The sequence below is a fragment of the Xenopus laevis genome, chromosome 3S, assembly GCF_017654675.1.
Source record: "Xenopus laevis strain J_2021 chromosome 3S, Xenopus_laevis_v10.1, whole genome shotgun sequence".
NCBI lineage: Eukaryota > Metazoa > Chordata > Amphibia > Anura > Pipidae > Xenopus > Xenopus laevis.
In genome coordinates, this window is record NC_054376.1 from 122339256 (window position 1) to 122356584 (window position 17329).

The 17329-nt window shown below is 42.6% G+C and overlaps 1 protein-coding gene across 1 annotated transcript; it reads left to right on the forward strand.

The window, feature by feature from the left end:
- The first annotated feature begins 1405 nt into the window (after window positions 1-1405).
- Window positions 1406-9832, forward strand: p2ry11.S (purinergic receptor P2Y, G-protein coupled, 11 S homeolog). The gene is given in 2 exon segments (NM_001112827.1): window positions 1406-1756; window positions 7839-9832. A coding segment is annotated over 1 exon segment (951 nt). The 5' UTR covers window positions 1406-1756; window positions 7839-7883; the 3' UTR covers window positions 8835-9832.
- Window positions 9833-17329: the final 7497 nt, after the last annotated feature.

Genomic DNA, 17329 nt, shown 5'->3' on the forward strand with positions numbered 1-17329 from the left:
TGACAAAATGCAGTGTGGAAGTAGATAGATAATTCCTGTTGAAAGAGACGGGCAGCTATGGGTGGGCTTCATTCTGATGATGGAGAGAGGAGCTAACTGCACTGGGCTACAGGACTATAGGGTATAGGATACATAATAGAGTCGCACAAAGCACATAGAATATACATGTATAATGCTGGGTCTGCCAGTTCTCGGGGGGAGGGGTTATGTCCCTTTAACCTATTTATTAAAGGGCAACTCCACCCAAAAACAATATTTGTGTCTTATAAAAGAAAACATCACACTAAGCAACTTCCCAATATACATCCATTCCACACTCTCACTGGTTTTAAAGGTTTTCTGTAAATACTGAAAGGTGTTTAGGCTTCTCCTTAATTCCCTCCTCCTCTTTCCCTGACTACTCCCACCATTGCAACACTGTCTCCTCATCCAGCTCTCCTCCAGCCAAGACTCCAATTCCCACAATGCCTTGCATGTTCTGGGACAAACAGTACCAAGCAACAGAAGTGCGCAAGGCCTTGTGGGACTTGGAGGAGAACCGGCCGTCGCCACATTGTTTTTATGTCGAATAATGAACGTATATTGGGAAGGTGCTTAGAATCACAATTTCTTTCATTTATGGAAACCCACGCTCTTTTAAGATATATTTGGTGTCTTCATCCTTAAGCTGGTCATAGACGCAAAGATGTGATCGTATGAATTGAGGATTTGTACGATTGTCGGACTGTGTGAGGAGAGTCCCAACATTTTTCGTCCGTCGGAGATCGGTGGTTTGGCCGATCGGACAGGTTAAAAGTTTTGTCGGCTGTGGGTAATATCTTTATATTTTTGCGTCTATGGCCAGCTTTAGGGCAGAGACACATGGGAAGATTCGGGGAGATTTAGTCACCCAGCGACTAATCGCCTCTTCTTTTTGGCAACTAATTGCCTCTTCTTTGGGGCGACTAATCTCTTCCCGAAAAGCCTTCCCGTTGGCTAGAATCTAAATCGCCAGCAAGATGGCACTTGGAGCACTTCGTTTTGTTGTCTCACGAGGAAACTTCAGTCGACTTCGGAAAACAAAGCGATCCGAGTGCCATCCCGCCAGTGATTTAGATTCTAGCCAGCGGGAAGGCTTTTCAGGGAGATTAGTCGCCCGAAGAAGAGGCGATTAGTCGCCGGGAGACTAAATCTCCCTGAACCGCGTGTCTCTGCCCTTATGGTCCCTGGACACGTGATTACAGGCAAGACAGGGGGGCTTGTAAGCAGAAAGGTCAGCAGGAAACCCCAAATATGTTACGTTTCCCCCCTCAAAACCATAATGAGCAGCTCTCAGATATCCTTTAAGTTAATAAACCTCTAGCAGTGCTGCTGCGTGATTTCTAATGACACCTTAGTGCCACTTCCCCTTTATAAGTAGCTGAATGGAGGGTTTAGGCTGGGTGTGCGGAACACTCCCATTTGCACTGACTAATACCCTGTGTGGCTACAAGTCTATCATTCTCACATTTCAGTCCTCACGGGGGATCAAGCCTTTCCAGAAGTGCCTTTACATATGCTAAGGTGGGGGGAGGCCTGAGTGCTAGGGGGCAGGCGGCAACTATCCTCAGCACAACGTGGGGCTACTAACTGCCAGCAAATATCCTCAGCACAACGTTTGGTTACTAACTGCCAGCAAATATCCTCAGCACAACGTGGGGCTACTAACTGCCAGCCTGTTCCTCCTGTGCCAACAAAGGACCGGAGCTGGAGGCAGCAGAAAGGGAAGATAGAGTGGGTAAGTGCAAGATTTTTGTGATTCAATGTAAATGCACTGGGGAGGGCTCCTCTCTCCAAGTAAATGTGTCTGTCTCAGTGCTCAGGAATGTGTCTCTATGTTCTTGGACTCATTTAGACCCTCGACAGGCTGCAGGGGGGCGCACAAAGCAGAGGAGTAGATCCATAATGCAGAGTGCAAGACAACGCACTTTTAGGCAACTTTCATAATGCATGCATATAATTGCTTCTCTGGTTCTAAAGTCACTTGTAAATGTAATTGGCTTTGTGCTTTTGACTCCAAACACCATGTGGCGAGGCAGCTAAATTAACATACCTGAAGGAGAACTGACTCCTGTTACACTGCTTTAAGTTAAGAGAACATAAAGGATAAACCAATAGTGATGGGCGCATTTCCAGCGAAATTAGCGGGAAACTCACGAAAAGCATTGAAGTCAATGGGCGTCAAAATTATTTTGACGCGCGTCAATTTAGACGCCCAAGACAATTTTTATACTTGCGCCTATTTTGTACCAATGCATTAAAGTTTTTAAATCAGAAATTATTATGGGTGCGACTATTCTGACGTACAGCCAAATTCTTTTCATGCGCCGGATTTTTCACAGGCAGAATTTCCGCTGCTGTTTCGTGAATTTATTCACCAGCGGCGAAACTCTGAAATTCCCAGCGAATTCGCCCCCTGGTGAATTTATTCGCCCATCACTATAAACCAACACAAATAATCATTTACACATAAACCAGAATTGTGCAACGGATGCATACTGGCTTAAAATGCTTTCTAATGCAATTAGTAGTATAGTCATATTTATTGTCATCTCCTCTGCATACAAATAAGAAATACATACATAATGAGACGAAATTGCAATGTCCCTATCCCGCCCCAGACCACATACATATTACATATACTGCCAAACAAACATATACTGTGTTAAAAAATCCAAAACATATTTCAGTGGACACTTTCAAGCCAAGAATATATAAATAAAATACAAAAAAAAAAGAAGAAAACCCATTTTTCTAACTCTTACTCCCACATTTTTAACACACGAGTATTTTTTGTGCCATTTATTTGTGTAATCACAACTTATCTCAAATCTACTACCAACCTTACTATAAAGTAGGGATGCGCCGAATCCAGGATTCGGTTCGGGATTCGGCCAGTAATCGATCTTTTTCAGCAGGATTCAGATTCAGCCGAATCCTTGAGCCTGGCCGAACCGAATCCTAATTTGCATATGTAAATGAGGGGGGCGGGTAGGGAAATCACGTGACTTTCCGTCACAAAAGAAGAATTTTTTCCACTTTTTCCTTTCCTGCCCTTAATTTGCATGTGCAAATTAGGAGTCGATTCGGTATTAGACCGAATCTTTCACCAAGGATTCAGCTGAATCCCAATTAGTGGATTCGGTGCATCCCTACTATAAAGTACAATAACTATGCCTGATTGTACCTAATACAAGGTACTATTTTTGTGCCTATAACCATAATTCACATTCTATTTTATTCACATCTATTTTTTATTTCCATCATGATGTTGTGCAATAAAGTGCATATCTGTCACCTCCTCTCTCAACCAATAATAAAGTGCATTTATTGTGCACAACCCACAGTATGTGCAATGTAAGCAAACCCAACCCTAATGATCCACCTTCAACTCCCATGTGCAACCCCATTATATCGAGTCTATGAGGGACAGGATTAAAAACAGAAACCTAAAAACATTGAATTTCTATAAAAAGACCCGCAAGTTACCCGCAATTTTAAGAGAGCAATTGCTCATTTAAAACTCTTACAGCTTGAGGGAGAAAACTGTTATTATTTATTTTTAATTGGGTGAAGCATTGGTGCCTGCAGAAAATGTTTCAGGGGGTGGGGGTAGGTAAGCTAATATCACATAGGGAAGCATCTCATTAAAGATGAACCAATTCATGATAATGCAGAAGATAACCTGATTAAGGCCTAGGGGTGGGAAGTATAAAAAAGCATTTGCATTGTTGGGAATTCAATTTACCTGCAATTTCTTGGAACTAGCTAATCAGGGTGGAGCAATTGCCCTCTCTTGCCCCCTTCTGCAGACACCCATGGGGTGAGGATACCCTTTAATTACTGCTATGACATAGGGCTCTGGGGCTGCATCTAGGGCAGTGGTCCCCAACCAGAGGCTCATGAGCAACACGTTGGTCACCAACCCCTTGGATGTTGAGCTTATTTATAATTTCTTTTATTGGGGACAAATTGTGTTCGCATAAATAACTGTACTGCTAAAAGGAGCCTCCTGTAGGCTGCCAGTCAATATAAGGGCTACCAAATAGCCAATCACAGCCCTTATTTGGCACACTTGTGGCAAAAGTTGGGGACCTCTGTTCTAGGGCATCAAGTACCCTGTGATAATCCTGGACTTGGAGGGGTAGGGGCTTGCTGGAGGAAAAGCTGAAGGTAACATATGGTTGGACAGGGGGGCTGGGTGTGAGTAGGGGCACGGCACTTTTATTAGGGGCTGGATTTCACTTCAGTGAAGCTTTACTCCTGGTATTTACCATTAAGCTGCTAAAGTGCTAAGATGATTGGTTTATGGCAGGCCACAAACATCCCATAACCCCAGGAGAAAGCAACAAAGCCCTTATTGGAGGGAGAGAGTTATTGAAGAAGTGTCACTTGGTTCCCCATATTTACACAGAGGGGGCAATTATCTCATCATGTTAATCCGGCCACATGTCTGGCTTCTCATTCTTCTCCTAGGAGAATTCTAGTATTTGCCTATAGGTTTGGCCAGATATCTGGCGTAGGACTTGCCAGATATGGGATGACTTTGACGTAGTTGTTCAGCTTAAATATATTGCAATATATGGACAAACAATCCCTGTTTTGTTTAAAGGGTAAGGCATTTTTCAGTAGCAGTATGCACAAAATGTCTCTGTCTTAAATATATTGATAATGGGTTGAATGCAGAGGACTCTTGTATTTGGCTATAGATTTCTAGCCACGTGCACAGGCAGAGAACAAATAGGTGCTGGCACCCATATAGAGGCATCATCAAAAGAATATAGGCAGGATGAGTGTGGTCGTGGGGCTCACGAAGAAAAACTTTCCAAATTGTTAAAATGTTTCCACGTTTATTTAGTTGTTTAGAAGCAGATTTCAACCCCAAAATAAATTCTTGCCCAGGATAGAAAATCTAATTTTAAGCAACTTTCCGGTAAACATTCATTGAGAATGGTCGGTGTTGTTATTGGAATCAGCGCCTGTCCCTTTCTGTCCTGACTCTTTAAACAATGTAACAGAATTCGGCCTTGTGTGATTCTTCATGGGTCTGATAGTCAGCCAGCTTCTGCTTTCTTGTCTCTAAAAACAAGGGACAGCTATTATCATCAGCAGCTCCAGTATTATCTGTACATCATAGGTTTATTTTGCTGTCGCTTGGGTTTTCTCAGCTCTCTCAGTTTATTTCCCACCACACAATACTTATCTGATATATCGGTGACCTAACTAGAGACTTACACGCTTACATTTCCAAACAATGTCACTGAACCACATAGACAACTCCCTGCTGCAGCAATAGGCTTCTGATAAGGACAGGAACTGATGCAGCAGCACCTACAATACTTGTGTGTGGTGTTTGAACCTGAACTTCTACGGAACTGTATGTGCCTGTTTCATCTTATGTTGGGGCCACACAAGCAAATAAGATAAAAGAGCATGTGTGTGATATGTGGACGTGGTGAAAATAGTGAGGGCTCTGGGTCAAGTAGTTTTGCCTTGGGTGCCATGGTTTCCTTGGGAAATGTTTTGGTAACTAGTTGTTCCCTCTTCCCATCACCAGTGTAACTAAGTATGGAATACCATTCTCAACAAGATCAAGAATTAGGCCTTGTGACCATGTCCATGAGTTCCAAATATCTCTGCATCTATAGAGCAAGCACATCATCGATGTATTTGTACCAATATCTGTTGTGCTTACCCAATGACCCATCTTAGTACAGTAGAACTCCAATTTTACGTACCCTTATTTTACATTTTCCCAGAATTAAGCTTTGTGATCATGTCCGTGAGGTCCAAACATCGCTCCCTCCATAGAGCAAGCACATCATCAATGTATCTGTAGATCAAGCAAATCGTCAATGTATCCGTACCAAGATCTGCTGTGCTTACCCAATGACTCATCTTCATACAGTAGAACCCCAATTTTATACACCCTTATTTTACATTTTCCCAGAATTAAGCTTTATGATCATGTCCGTGAGGTCCAAACATCGCTCCCTCCATAGAGCAAGCACATCATCAATGTATCCGTAGATCAAGCAAATCATCAATGTATCCGTACCAAGATCTGCTGTGCTTACCCAATGACGCATCTTTGTACAGTAGAACCCCAATTTTACACACCCTTATTTTACATTTTCCCAGATTTTACATTTTTCCACAGTCCATTCATGTTCTAATGCATTTCAATAGGAGTATTTTTCAGGTTTTAAGTTTTCCTGCATTTTAAGTCACTTTATCACCCTTGTCCCTTGCCAATTGCTCTATTTTTTAAAGTGGACCTGTCACCTACACGTACAAAGCTGAATAATGAAAGTTCTTTGCAAATTAAACATCAAACCTAAATAATTTTCTTCATTAAAACATCCATAACTGTTATTAAGGTGTTCAAATATCTGAGCTGTCAATCAAAAAATACCTGCCCCACCTCTATGTCTGAGGCACAGAGGTGGAGCAATCAATTACTTTCACTTTCCATTTAGCAATTACAAGATGTCATTCCCCACATTCCCCATTCCCTCCCCACACTCTATAATTGTGTAGGGCACTGTGCATGGGCTTTAGTTCCCTCATTCTGGAGCATACACAAGACACAAGATTCAGAAAACTGAAGGAAACTAAATTTAAATAAATATAGTGTTAGTAAAGTTTTTTTTGCTCAACTAAAATTATAGAAAATAATTTGGAATTATTTCTTAGGGTGACAGGTCCCCTTTAAGCAAAAACCCTTTTACTTTTAGTGTTTAGACTTTTGAAACTTGTGACAAGGTTTCTGCAGGAACCGGCAAGAATGAGTTAGGGTCTGGGGCACAAGACTAAATCAGGAGAGGCAGACTTTCAAATAACTGTCCCCATAGATGTCAGACTTGCAGGTGTATAACTGCCAGACTGTAATCTGTTTTGAAATATTGGAATACAATCAGCTTTCCTCCAATCCATAGGTACCATAACAGATGAAAGTGAGTCTAAAAGTATCTAAAACTGAACCAAGCCCTCTATGTACCCAGGGATAAATTTGATCATGCCCCAGGCCCTTGTTTTCATTAACTTTCCTTTAACATTTAAAGGGATTCTGTCATTATTTTCATGGTGTGTGTCTTTATTTCTCAATTCCACTGTTTACAATAATTCACTCTACCATGTAAAATGTCATTCCTAACCCAACAAGTTTATTTTTTATTTGTAATATTGGTGTGTAGTCAGCCATCTCAGGTCAGTGGGACATATTTCTTTTGTACTATTGAGTGTTGTTCTATCTACCAGGGAGCTGTTATCTGGTAACCTTCCTATTGTTCTGCTGATGGGCTGCTGGGGGGGATATCACTCCAACTTGCAGTACAGCAGTAAAGAGTGACTGAAGTTTATCAGAGCACAGGTCACATGACTGGGGGCACCTGGGAAACTGACAATATGTCTAGATTTCAAAATTAAATACAAAAAAAAATCTGTTTGCTCTTTTGAAAACAGATTTCAGTGCAGAAGTCTACTGGAGCAGCACTATTAACTGCTGCATTTTGAAAAAAAACCAAAAACATGTTTTTCCATCTCCCAAGAGCAGCAAGAATAATTATGGAGGTTTCTGATAGTTGTAGTTTAGAAAAATGTGTCAATCCAAGGTTAGGAAACTGGAAGGAGAATGTAAGTTGTCTAAGCACAAAACCAGCAAGTAGGGCAGGAAAGTAGTGATGGAAGCACATATGTATGGAGGCCAGCTCTGTTTAGCTTACTCACTAAGCATTCTAAAGGATGCCAGCAATAATACCTCAAATAAACATAAATTCTTCCAATGAATTATTATCCTAACATCTTATTTCTGAATGCAGGAACAAGCATCATCCACCAAGCCCTCATCCAAAATAACTTGAAGAATGGCTTCCATCACCTGCAACAATTCCTTTGCTGATGTCCAGACTAAGTTTCTTGCTCCAATGTATGGAGTGGAGTTCGTGGTGTCCATGATTGGTAATAGCCTTGCCATCTGGCTCCTTGGGCCTGGGGGCTCAAAGAATCCCCACGCAGGCATCATCTTCTCTCTGAACCTTGCAGTGAGCGACCTCTTCTATTCCCTGTCCCTGCCACTGCTGGTGGCTTATTATATCATGAACAAGAACTGGGTGTTTGGTTCTGCCATATGCAAAGTGGAACGTTTCATCTTCAACTGCAATCTGTATGGAAGTATCTTCTTCATCACCTGCATCAGTGCCAACCGCTGCCTAGGAATTGTCTTCCCATTTTATACCAGAGGTAGAGTGAAGAGCAAGCATGCCAAGCTGGTCAGTGTGGGAATATGGGTGCTGGTAGCTTCCATCTCTGCCCCTGTCTTCTTCTTCTCAAAGTTGCAAGGGGAACATAACAATACAGAATGTATAGGAACAGCGGTTCATACTGAGCTGCCCTCTTACTTTCCTTATAGCCTCTTCCTGGCTGGCTTTGGTTGTGCTCTTCCATTCCTGATCACCTTCTTGTCCTACATTGGAATAGCCAAGGCTGTATGGAAAAGCCATGGGTTAGAACCCCGTGAGAAAAGAAAAGTGGTGACTCTGGTGTGTGTGGTTGTGCTACTCTACACCATCTCCTTTGTGCCCTATCACATTCTGAGGAATCTCAACCTGAGGAATCGCATGGCTCCATCAGATTGCAAGTGGTCTCTAAAGATTCATTCTGCCTTCCAGGTGGCTAAAGCTCTTGTTTCTTTGAATCCCTGTATCCACCCGCTGCTCTACACAGCTGTGATAGACAATGTCAGGGCCAAACTTGGCTGCTACACGGAGAGCCAAGATATGAAGACCCAAGAAGAAACTAGACTTTCAACCCTATGAAGTCCTAATAAAAACATGATACAACACAGTGCCTAAAATTATAGACTGAATAGATGAAGAACATGCGAGACCCATTGTACAGAACAGGAAAGAGCTCTGCTGAAATTGCAGAAGTTTCAGGACTCCATTGGGAAATGTCCTTCAGAACCCAAGGGCAGAACTGGAAGAGTTCAGTAACTGTCAAACGTTTACAAACTGGCAAAAGAGTAAAAACTCACATGGACTATAATTTATAAATGTGTATATTATCTATATTCGAATGTGCTGCGTGTTATTCTTTCTGTAGCTTTTTTTGAATACTATAGAATTTTGTATTTCCTTTATGTCCTTGTATCAAACTGGTCCTCTTGATGTTTTCTTTGGATAGAAATTTACATCTAAAATTCATTGCAACCAATCACTTTGGGCCATTGATGAGCTGACCTTTTGGTGAGATATTTAAACCGTTCTGCGTGGCTTCCACCCAAATTGTACAAAGAATATTCCAGGGTAATAAAGAAGGATGGGGATCTTCTTACATCTAAGGTCAACGTCCTTTTGGATAAGAGGCGCCTATAAAATGCTCTTGCCACTAGGATGATATTGTACCGGCCTGACCTGGCTGAGAATATTGATGGTTGATGTTATTTATTCGAAGGAGACATCAAGACGACATTAACCCAACTCTTAAGAACCCCTGGTCATTCCCAACTATCTGCTCCAATTTCTTTCCTAGGACTCTCCATCTCCTTTTCACAGTTGTGGTCAAGGCTGCTCACTTAGTTACTAAATTCCCCCAAAATAAAAACTGACATTTTGGCCACGCCCTATTCTGCTCAGTCACGCTCACCCAAAAAGCGTTGCAGACATGTATTTACATATAAGATATCTCTGCCCTTTTAGTCTGTTAAAGTGGACCTGAGACCCAGACATAAACAGCTGTATAATGAAAGTCCTTTGCAAATTAAACATGAAATCCAAGTTCTTTTTTTCAATAAAACATCCATACTTGTTATAAAGGAGTTGAAATATCTGAGCTGTCAATCATATATTGCCTGCCCTGCCTCTATGTCTCAGGAACAGAGGCGGGACAGGCAGTTACTTTCACTTTAAAGTCATCACTTACCAGTGTCGGACTGGCCCGGCGGGAAACCGGGAAAAAACCCGGTGGGCCCCGACCCCTAATGGGCCCCCGCCGGGCCAGTCCCCCGTCCCGATCATACTTTAAAGAAAAAAATGTTTTTCTATGTGCCGCGCAGCGCCATTTGCGCATGCGCGCGGCACCTTTCAGTGAGAAGCGGCGCCTACACGCAGGCGCAATGTAGGTTGACAATCCACATAGAGGCGACTAAATGGCCAATCACAGCACTTGTTTGTCACCCCAAGAACTGTTTCATGCTCGTGTTGCTCCCCAACTCCTTTTACTTCTGAATGTTGCTCACGGGTTCAAAAGGTGGGGATCCCGGCTCTACATCATACTAAATGTTAATTTAAAGGGAAACAATTTCTTTAATTCTTGTAGCTTTACTGGAGTGTCTATGGTATGATGAGGATAGAGCTAATTGCCCTCTCTCATGTGTATTAAAGGAGAACTAAAGAAGTAGCTAGAAATGTTGTACATTATGTTTTGTGCTTCTGTACTAGGGATGTAGCGAACTGTTCTGCTGCGAACTAGTTCGCGCGAACTTCGACCGTTCGCGTCCGCCGAATGTTCGCGAACGTTTGGGAACGTTCGCATTTTGAGTTCGCGTTCGATTCGAATACAAGTCGTTCGACCATTCGACCATTCGAATTCCTTCGACCGCTAAAAATCGAACGATTTCCATTCTTTCGAACGATTGTAAGCATTCGATCGAATGAAAAGCATTCGATCGAATGGCTTCGATCATTCGATTCGAATGGCTTCGATCATTCGATTCGAATGAAAATCCTTCGATCGAATGATTAAAATCCTTCGATCGTTCGAATCGAACGATTTTAGCGGGTGTTCGAAGTTCGCGAACTGTCCGCGAACGTTCGCATTTTTTGCCGGTGTTCGCGAACGGCGTTCGCGAACACCAAATCGGCAGTTCGCTACATCCCTATTCTGTACCAGCCCAAGGCAACCACAGCCCTTCAGCAGTAAAGATCTGTGTCTCCAAAGATGCCCCAGTAGCTCCCCATCTTCTTTTCTGCTGATTCACTGCACATGCTCTGTGCTGCTGTCACTTACTGAGCTTAGGGACCCACTCACAATATACAGGACACATAGAATAGAAATGTCACAATATAATTTACTGGAATATATGACATATGGCAACATAGTATTTAATACTTCAACATGAAGTGCAAAGAGAGCTGATATTGAACCATTGTCCACCCCTCCTCCTGAACATCTGCACATTATCTGACTTACTCCCTGCGGTGCAACTTGTAATGGGATCCCTTAGACTGCACCAAACCTTGTTTGTGTTCAAATCACAGCAGGGTTTCATGCAACTAGGGTTGCCACCTTTTCTAGTAAAAAAATACCGGTCTTAGCCCCGCCCAAAGATCCACCCCCAATCCCACCCAAAGCCACACCCCCAATCCCACCCAAAGCCACACCCCCAATCCCACCCAAAGCCTAGCTGTGGGCTGTGCTGTCAGTTTGCCAGGCAATTCCGAGACCGCACAGTCCCCTGCTCTTCTGCTGTTTATGTCAGCACGATCCCCCTGCACATGGTAACTCCGCCCACAAATTGCTGCACGTGCGGTTGTGACGTCACAACATCACATAAGCGCCGTGACGTCCCAGGCGCCACAGCAAGTTTAGCTGGGGAGGAGGGAGCAGCAAAGCTGCTATGGCCATTTCTCCCTTCAGAATTTTGCCAGCCTTGTAATTGTCTGTATTTCTTCAATACCGGCAACCGCCTTGAATCCTGATTTTCCGGCTGGGCTGGTTAAATACCGGCTGGGTGGCAACCCTACATGCAACCCACTCTAATCTTACACCCCCAAGCTAAAGCTGGCCATAGACGTGCAGATTTTAGCCTCTTATCTTAAAGCCCCATCTCCAGACCTGCCACTAACCATTCAGATTAAAGGGAAACGATCACAAAAATGTAATATAAGCTTCAGCATACTGAAATAAGAAACTTTCTAAATATAATCAATTAAATATTCATTATTTCTACAATAATCAAGTTCATATTCACTATTCCTCTCTGAGCATCTGTTTCTCTTCATTCTGTCTTCATGCAGCAGTTGGGTGTCAGATATTCATTGACAGTTAGATCCAATATATCTTATAGGGGGGCTCCTTTCCTAGCAGATGTATTAGAGCTCACTCAAATAACTGATTCCAGTACAAACAAAATCTAACAAAATAATTGCCTTTTGCACAAATCCTGCATGTAGAGAGACAGTGGGGCTCATTTATCAACACTGGGCAAATTTGCCCATGGGCAGTTCTATAGCAACCAATCAGTGATTAGCTTTTTGAAGCCAGCTGCTAGTAGAACACTGATTGCAGCAATTTGATTGGTTGATAGGCACATTTGCCCAGTGTTGATAAATGACCCCCATGATGTCTGAGCTCCAATACAAAAGGAGCCCCCCTATAAGATATATTGGATCTACAGCTGGCCAGACATGAAGAGATCCAAACGAGCGGATCTTTCACCGACATGCCCACTTACGTCAGGGCTATATGAAGGTAATCGCACATTCACACAATCAGATGATGTTATGCGCGTGACAGCAATCGTACACAAGCGATATCCGACTAATAGTAGCGACAGTCTCCCATTGATATTGTCACACAGACAATACACGTAGAGAAATTATCATTAGCCATCAGAAATCTTCTAACCTGTCCCATCGACTAAACGACTGATCACCACAGTATAAAAAATATCAATCCACATGTGGTGCCTATTGTCTCATTCATTTGAAATCCCCCAAATAGTGGCACCTACTCACTTCCTTTCGGCCAACCAATGGAAATTCTCCATCAGCCGCTCTTTTCCTCAATCCACTGCACTGGCCGCACGTGCCCAAAATGGTCAGGTAGCAAGTGGCCAAATGTGAGCCTGCATAGCCACCTTCACTTATGTCTCACTTCAAAAAGCTTCTACTAGAAGTGCAGAATATGCTGGAACTTGTTCTAAAGAACGGTCGGTTGCTTAAAGTGACAAAGCTGGAAAAAAAGTAAATTGTTGGAAAAAGAATGTGCACCAATAAAGACAGGCCTTCTGTCTTACACCTGATACACCATATGAACCTGAAACAACCAAAATATAGACCTGGAGGAATCCATAGGACACCCCTAAAAAAATAGCAGAAAATTGATGTTACATCTGTCCTAGAACTAAAGCAATAAAAACAACGCGAGATTTGCGGTTTTATAACAGTAATGATCGAGGCCCACAGCAGTTGCCATCTTTTGATTTTTTCAGGCATCTTTTGAGTGTCAGTGACACTGCACATGCTCAGTGAGCTCGGAGCTGCTGTTGGGAAGCTGAACTATATATATATATATATAAAACAAGGGAAAGTTGTGCTCACCACTAATTTTTAAACCCATTAGGCGGGGGTGCAACGAGGCTGTGACCACAAAATACATATAGACAAATACAAGAAAGGAAGGGAAGGAACTGATGAAGGTTCTGAGATAGAACCGAAACGTTGGATTAATAAACCTGCTTTAGTTTATCAATTTTGTTTGATTTACTATACTGGGAGTGCTGTCACCAGAATATTTTTACATATATATATATATATATATAGTAAATGGACCCGCACTCCAATGTTTTCGTGAAGAAAAGTGATAAACTTTATTCACAGATGCATATCCAACGTTTCGCTCCACACTGGGACCTTTTTCAAGGATAAATGGCAAGTGTACAGACAAGTGGTTAAATCCCTTTTGAAATTGGCGCCAAGTATAACGTCATAGATAGGAAAAACCATCGTAAACTCTCTAAACATTCCTCGTATAGTGGTAAATACAAAAAAATGTAATACATACAATTCACCACTGGGTGTCACCATTGTGTCGATGGTGGTAGTGTTCAAATGAAACAAAAGTGTCCATTCAAGAAGTATTCATGAACAATCTGCAAGATGATACAAATGTATTATTGTGTTGCGAGTTTCAGGCAAATACAAAGAATACAAATTTAACTCATGTTCAATCCTATTGCATTAATGCTAAATGTCTATGTTCAACAAAAAATTGCTGCATACACAATAAAAACGTTTTTAATGTACAACCGCTCGTTGCTATGTGCAGGCCCGGATTTGTGGCAAGGCCACATAGGCCCGGGCCTAGGGCAGCGCAATTTCAGGGGTGGCCCAGCCGCATCAGTAACTAACACTGGAGACTCACGTCAGTCTCCAGTGCTGTTCCCAAGTGTTACACACTGAGGGGGAAGAGGACGGCACCAGGAAGGGGAGGGACATCGCTGGACAGGGGGAAACCGGAAGTGGAGGCGACAGTGCTGGACAGGGGGAAGCGAAGGGGACGGCACAGTGCTGTTCCCGAGTGTTAAGCTATGTGCATGCACAGAAAGCGGAAGGCCCTGGAAGGCAAGGGGACATCGCTGGACAGGGGAAGTGAAGGGGACGGCACTGGCAGGGGAGTGGGGTGATGAGTAGAGCCGGCCTAAGGTTGGAAAGTTTGTAAATCCGGGCCTGGCTGTGTGTCTATTTTCTATTTGCCCAGGCACGATGGTAACAGGAGAGACCTATTTAGGTAAGGAAACAGCCGAGTACCAATTGTCCATTAAGACCTTTAGGTGCCACACAGTCCAGCTCATGTATCCAAAACACTTCTCTTTGCAAGAGCGACTTATTGTTATCCCCCTCTTGCTCTGGCCGGTACCTGCTCGATTGGCACCTGAATGCTGCTGGGCTGTGTTTTACTTCTGCCCAGGGCCGGCCCACTAACTCTTGGGCAATGTCCTGCTTTTTACCTTTTGCTTTGTCTTCCCTTTCTGGGTCTGATGCAGCCCTGATGCTTGTTCTGTGCTTGTCTATTCACTCTTCAGCATTCTTGCCACAATAGATAAGCCCACAGGGACATTTCATTATATAAACCACAAACGTGCTCGTGCTTCTCATCCTGTGCCTAATGCCAGATCGTTTCGATTGACCCTAAATCATAATATTGACAATATGGAGTTTTTGGACATAACAGTTTATAAGGCTAATGATACCTTACAGACAAGTATCCACGTGAAGCCTACAGACAGGAATATATTACCAGAGCAATCACCCCAGGCACCTGTTAGACTCATTGCCAAAATCCCAGTTATTGAGGGTAATACAGATTGCCAGGGTGGAGGACATAGGCACAATGTGTAAAAAATTCCTGCTCAGGGGTTATCCAAGTGCTCTGATTGAGAATACAAAAAAGTGAGCATTGAGCCTTAATCGCAATGAAGTTCTTCTAGAGACCAGTACAACCAGTGGACGGAGTGTTGAAAAAGACATGTATTATGTGTGCCAGTATGGTGAGAGTTCCAAATTTACACGTGAACTGGTTAAAAGTGAGGACATGTTAGGTAAGAAATTATCACATAGACATAAGTTCAGTTAGCGATGGAGGAGCTCCCTAAAAGTGATTCTAAGTCCCTCGGAACACACAAACGCAGACCAGGTGTGTATAAATGCTCCAGATGCGGGATGTGCAGCAGCCTCATTTTGGGTGATCGTTTTTTGCACCCCACGCACAGGAAAACGATCTGGCATTAGGCACAGGATGAGAAGCACGAGCACGTTTGTGGTTTATATAATGAAATGTCCCTGTGGGCTAATCTATTGTGGCAAGACAGTCAGAATGCTGAAGAGTGAATAGACAAGCACAGAACAAGCATCAGGGCTGCATCAGACCCAGAAAGGGAAGACAAAGCAAAAGGTAAAAAGCAGGACATTGCCCAAGAGTTAGTGGGCCGGCCCTGGGCAGAAGTAAAACACAGCCCAGCAGCATTCAGGTGCCAATCGAGCAGGTACCGGCCAGAGCAAGAGGGGGATAACAATAAGTCGCTCTTGCAAAGAGAAGTGTTTTGGATACATGAGCTGGACTGTGTGGCACCTAAAGGTCTTAATGGACAATTGGTACTTGGCTGTTTCCTTACCTAAATAGGTCTCTCCTGTTACCATCGTGCCTGGGCAAATAGAAAATAGACACATAGCAACGAGCGGTTGTACATTAATAACGTTTTTATTGTGTATGCAGGAATTTTTTGTTGAACATAGACATTTAGCATTAATGCAATAGGATTGAACATGAGTTAAATTTGTATTTTTTGTATCTGCCTGAAACTCGCAACATAATAATACATTTGTATCATTTTGCAGATTGTTCATGAATACTTCTTGAATGGACACTTTTGTTTCATTTGAACACTACCACCATCGACACAATGGTGACACCCAGTGGTGAATTGTATGTATTACATTTTTTTGTATTTACCACTATACGAGGAATGTTTAGAGAGTTTACGATGGTTTTTCCTATCTATGACGTTATACTTGGCGCCAATTTCAAAAGGGATTTAACCACTTGTCTGTACACTTGCCATTTATCCTTGAAAAAGGTCCCAGTGTGGACCCAAACGTTGGATATGCATCTGTGAATAAAGTTCATCACTTTCTTCTGAAAACATTGGAGTGCGGGTCCATTTACTACTGTGTATCTAAAAACTTGACCAACGCACCCACTACTTAAAGGGATACTGTCATGGGAAAAATTTTTTTTCAAAATGAATCAGTTAATAGTGCTGCTCCAGCAGAATTCTGCACTGAAATCCATTTCTCAAAAGAGCAAACAGATTTTTTTATATTTAATTTTGAAATCTGACATGGGGCTAGACATATTGTCAATTTCCCAGCTGCCCCTGGTCATGTGACTTGTGCTCTGATAAACTTCACTCACTCTTTACTGCTGTACTGCAAGTTGGAGTGATATCAACCCCCTCCCTTTCCCCCCCAGCAGCCAAACAAAAGAACAATGGGAAGGTAACCAGATAGCAGCTCCCTAACACAAGATAACAGCTGCCTGGTAGATCTAAGAACAACACTCAATAGTAAAAACCCATGTCCCACTGAGACACATTCAGTTACATTGAGAAGGGAAAACAGCAGCCTGCCAGAAAGCATTTCTCTCCTAAAGTGCAGGCACAAGTCACATGACCAGGGGCAGCTGGGAAATTGACAAAAATGTCTAGCCCCATGTCAGATTTCAAAATTGAATATAAAAAAACCAGTTTGCTCTTTTGAGAAATGGATTTCAGTGCAGAATTCTGCTGGAGTAGCACTATTAACTGATGTGTTTTGAAAAAAACATGTTTTCCGATGACAGGATCCCTTTAAGAAATCCGGTAAGAGTGCGCTCACCAAATTGACCACGGGGAGCTACTGGGTGCATTTTTTTTGCCCAATTCTTTACCTTTAGTTCTCCTTTATTGTTTTTACTGTAAAAAAAAAAAAAAAAAGGAAAATGATCCAACAAAGCAGAACAGACTCCAGAATTAAAAACAGACCAGCCATGA